We start from the raw sequence: 5000 nt of genomic DNA, 5'->3' as shown, positions 1-5000 counted from the left end.
TCTCTCTCTCTCTCTCTCCCTCTCTCTCTCTCTCTCTCTCTCCCTATCTCTCTCTCTCTCTCTCTCTCTCTCTCTCTCTCTCTCTCTCTCTCTTCTCTCTCTCTCTCCTCTCTCTCTCTCTCTCTCTCCTCTCTCTCTCTCTCTCTCCCTATCTCTCTCTCTCTCTCTCCCTATCTCTCTCTCTCTCTCTCTCTCTCTCTCTCTCTCTCTCTCTCTCCCTATCTCTCTCCCTCTCTCTCTCTCTCTCTCTCTCTCTCTCTCTCCCTCTCTCTCTCTCTCTCTCTCTCTCTCTCTCTCTCTCTCTCCCTCTCTCTCTCTCTCTCTCTCTCTCTCTCTCTCTCTCTCTCTCTCTCTCTCTCTCTCCCTATCTCTTCCTCTCTCTTCTTCATCTGCTCTCGTACACCAGTGCCTGCATTTTATGAATTGACCAGAATTGATCAGTGTGGCGAGCAAGCCCGGGCTGTATCTCCAGCGTAGCACCTCTGTGCCTAGTTTTAAGATGCGCCTCAGCACTGTCTGTAGCACTGGCTGCCTCTGCTACATTTACTGTACTGTACTGTAATGTATATGACTTATACCTGTAGAAATTGGAGGCCAGTCATTATTTGTCCCATTTAATATCTGGGGGACTGATTTGTTTGAAATTCCTTTAAAAAAATTTCTTTTTTGTGTGAAAAATTATCTATATGCATCTATCTACATTTCTATATGTTTATCTATCTATTTCTACGTCTCCTTTTATCCATCCGTCTCTCTCTCTCTCTCTCTCTCTCTCTCTCTCTCTCTCTCTCTCTCTCTCTCTCTGTCTTGTGTGTGTAGGTCTGGTCAGGCTTGCACCCTGAGTGTGAGTATATATTCCAGCTGGAGAGAGAGGAGCAGCGTTGTCTCAGAGAGATCACGGAGCACAAAAATCTTAGCACCTCAGGTCACACTCCCATCTATGTTTTCCCACTTCAGCAGAACATCTAACCAATACGGAAATCTTACTGTAACAGAAACCAGCCAGCGTTGTTTACTGCTTTCATAACTGTAGCACCCCATTTGAAAGGGATTAATCAAAATAGTGTTTTTATCATGAAATATTATTGAGTTTATTACATTGTATGTAATTCCCCTTGTGTGAGTGCAGAGTTATGACACATCCCTACCAACTAAAACAATGTGCTGATTCACATTGTTTGTGCGTGCGTGCAGGCTGCCTCCCAGTATGGGACTCTGTGGTGTGCTGGCCCAAAGCAGCTGTGGGAGACACTGTGCATTCCCCCTGCCCTGCTGTCTTTTCTCTCTTCAGCAACACCACAGGTACCACCCTCCCACATACATCACACCATCCCTCCATCACAGGCACCACCCTCCCACATACATCACACCATCCCTCCATCACAGGCACCACCCTCCCACATACATCACACCATCCCTCCATCACAGGCACCACCCTCCCACATACATCACACCATCCCTCCATCACAGGTACCACTCTCCCACATACATCACACCATCCCTCCATCACAGGTACCACTCTCCCACATACATCACACCATCCCTCCATCACAGGTACCACCCTCCCACATACATCACACCATCCCTCCATCACAGGCACCACCCTCCCACATACATCACACCATCCCTCCATCACAGGCACCACCCTCCCACATACATCACACCATCCCTCCATCACAGGTACCACCCTCCCACATACATCACACCATCCCTCCATCACAGGTACCACCCTCCCACATACATCACACCATCCCTCCATCACAGGCACCACCCTCCCACATACATCACACCATCCCTCCATCACAGGTACCACCCTCCCACATACATCACACCATCCCTCCATCACAGCTACCACCCTCCCACATACATCACACCATCCCTCCATCACAGGCACCACCCTCCCACATACATCACACCATCCCTCCATCACAGGTACCACCCTCCCACATACATCACACCATCCCTCCATCACAGGTACCACCCTCCCACATACATCACACCATCCCTCCATCACAGGTACCACCCTCCCACATACATCACACCATCCCTCCATCACAGGTACCACCCTCCCACATACATCACACCATCCCTCCATCACAGCTACCACCCTCCCACATACATCACACCATCCCTCCATCACAGCACACCATCCCAGGAGAAAAGTGTACTTACCACTCACAACTTGATTATCAATCATTAACACTGTCTGCCACCAAATAATTAAGAATTGGTTTACTACACGCAGCTCAAACAACACATACCAACACATGCCCTTAGTACTACTGAATTACCCCTCCATACCATAATATCAGATCATTCTTCCATATACATTCAGGGAGCCTATATTCTCTAATAAACTCAGACTACACATGTAGCAACATCTAATTTATGTTCTAGAAAATAGTGGACAGTGTGGATGTATGTGCTGTATGTACAGCCGATCTACCAGGCACAGGTTCATTTTAAACAAACAAATGGTCATTCGGTCGTGGCTGCCATCTTGAGGGGTGGCGGCACCGTTTAGATCTGAAGGCGTGTTAAGATGGATTGTCTTGGTTCTTTTTGTCGCTTCGTACAACGACGGTCTAGACTGCGCTGTTGACGTCAGTTGGGCGGAGAGGGGCGTTATCTTTTTATTGGGAAAGAGGAAATTGATTTCTTTCGACATGAAGGTTCACACCCTAAGTGTAGACATCCTACGTGGTGCCTCAATATCATATAGCATCAAATTATCTTCTTTTTTCACTGAATAGTGGCTGGCTCTATATGTATATAGCTGCCCCTCTACCATGTATCCGATATTCCCTGTAGTATAATCCCATATAGAGCATTATCATCTATCTCCATTTCTGAAATACGCCAGAGTTCAATATTTCCTACTGCCACCGCATCACTAATCTCTTGAATTGTATGACACATACATATATTAATGTGAGTTTTTTGCAGCCCCTTCCAGATAGACTTTCATTGGAATCACGCATGGATCTATCACTCCTGCTAGGACTAAGGATTGTGACGTGCATATGGGATGTGATCAGCTCTGTACGTTTAGAACCTGATGTTGATCTTGGCGTATAAAGTCACAGTCCTTTCTCATCCTCTTTCAGTTCAGGCATGTTCATTGCTTTTTACACACAAGGTTTCTGGGTAGGCTTCATTAATAAAAGCGTTGGTGTGCCTCTCTGGCATGGCCAACTTATATTTATGGCACAGAACCTTGACCACTGTATGTCTCGGTCCGTCACCAGAAGCCCTGCAGTATCCATGAAAACAATTAGCTGTGATGATCTCTTGATCCACCAGAGGTTTTCAATCTATTGTCTGTCTCACTTTCACCTCTGGATCAATCACTTTACACAACCAGATAATCACCAGATCCTACAGTGTTAATGCTCACATCCAGTTGGGTGGTTTTGTCCTTTGTACTCTAAAAGAACTGTCATAGGACAAAACACAGCACACCATATGCATCCAGCTAAGCAATGACTGAGCGCCTCAGTAATATCTATTCAGTAATATCCAGCTACCATGCTGCTGGGGTCCAAATGAATATTTTTAAAAGAACATCTACCAATCAAAAAGGTTTCTTTTGAGACATCATTGTCCCCTGGTCACAAGAAAAGACATGAACAGACAAACCTGTGTGCATCAATATGGCCAGAGGAGGACGGGTCCCCCCCTGAGTCTTGGTTCCTCTTAAGGTTTCTTCCTCATGCTCGCCACTCACTGGGGGCTCGGACTCAAACATTTTTAAAGTTTCTTTGTGACAACATCTGTTGCAAAAAGCGTTATATAAATACATTTGACTTGACATATTCCATATTGCTCTGTACAGCAACAGGTATAGACATGACACAGGAAGGTTTAAACACAGATATTAATCTTAGCATGACCAAGAAATAAGTTTGCCCTCCACCCAAAATCTTATATACTAGCATCAGTTAGCTGGATGAAATGAGTAAGTGTTTGAATTCCTTTGAATTGACACCCCATTTTCATATTGCCCAATATTATATCATGACTATGTGTTAAATCAGAATCCATGGGTAATCGAAATGGAGTATTAAGATGGAGAAGAAATATGCAAACAGTGAAAATAGTGATTTAATAGTGAATGGCTTATTAATTATTTTTAAAGTCTTGTTATGATGCAGGAGGATTTCAGGAAGACATACCAGCAAAGCCATGAAATGATTATAAATTTGGACAGTCAGAATTTCCAGCCTTAAACTGAAAGGGGTGTAACGAGACATTTTCATTCACATTCACATACAGAAATATGTCAATTTTGAGTGTGTCAAAAGCTTCAGTACAGAGGATTCCTGAAACTGAACACAGACCAGTTTGCTATTAGCGTTTTACAGTTTTTTACATTATCTGAGACTAAGATTACATTTCATACTATTTAATAAACATGCTAGGCAAATCTAAGATCAGCACTCAGGATTGCATACCCTTTGATCTTTGACTGTTGGTCCTGCAGGTACCGTGAGTCGTAACTGTACCAGTGCAGGCTGGTCACAGCCTTTTCCACCCTACCACGAAGCCTGCAGCGTGGAGGACGACATTCCAGAGGCTAGTGGAGCCGAAAAAATACACTCCCATGTGTAGTTCATCCATATAATATCTGTTCATATTTCCAGAAACAAACTTCAGTCCATAATGCATATGAACAGGACAGAGCATAACGTATTACACATAATACTATAGTGTTAATGTGATTCTGGTCCGAAGATAGTTGTGTTTAATGCAGGTTTGATGTGAGGGAACGTTCAGTATTTTTTCAGTATTTTTTGTAGTCTGATGAATACGACGGTTGATTCATAAATGTCAGCAGAACCACACTAGTCATGTTTGGACTATTTGGGTATGTCAGTATAGGGCTTTCCAAAATTCAATCGTATGTAAATACATAATAACAGTTATTTCATTGATTTAAAACATTAAACTCTATGACATGTATGACCTTTAAGATCTTGAGTAAAACTTGTTTTCTCAGT

At 43.7% G+C, this 5000-nt stretch overlaps 1 protein-coding gene across 1 annotated transcript in view; it reads left to right on the top strand.

Moving 5' to 3' along the window:
* ghrhrl (growth hormone releasing hormone receptor, like) overlaps positions 1 to 5000 on the top strand; it is a 30007-nt gene that overhangs the window by 15266 nt on the left and 9741 nt on the right. Inside the window, exons 2-4 of the mRNA XM_027028908.3 lie at positions 820 to 925; positions 1195 to 1302; positions 4484 to 4575. Coding sequence (XP_026884709.3) covers positions 820 to 925; positions 1195 to 1302; positions 4484 to 4575 — 306 coding nt within the window. The remainder of the gene's footprint in view (positions 1 to 819; positions 926 to 1194; positions 1303 to 4483; positions 4576 to 5000) is intronic.

This window comes from Electrophorus electricus, chromosome 21 (assembly GCF_041902795.1).
Source record: "Electrophorus electricus isolate QZ-2024a chromosome 21, ASM4190279v1, whole genome shotgun sequence".
Taxonomy (NCBI): Eukaryota; Metazoa; Chordata; class Actinopteri; order Gymnotiformes; family Gymnotidae; genus Electrophorus; species Electrophorus electricus.
This window is presented reverse-complemented; position numbering and strand designations above follow the sequence as displayed.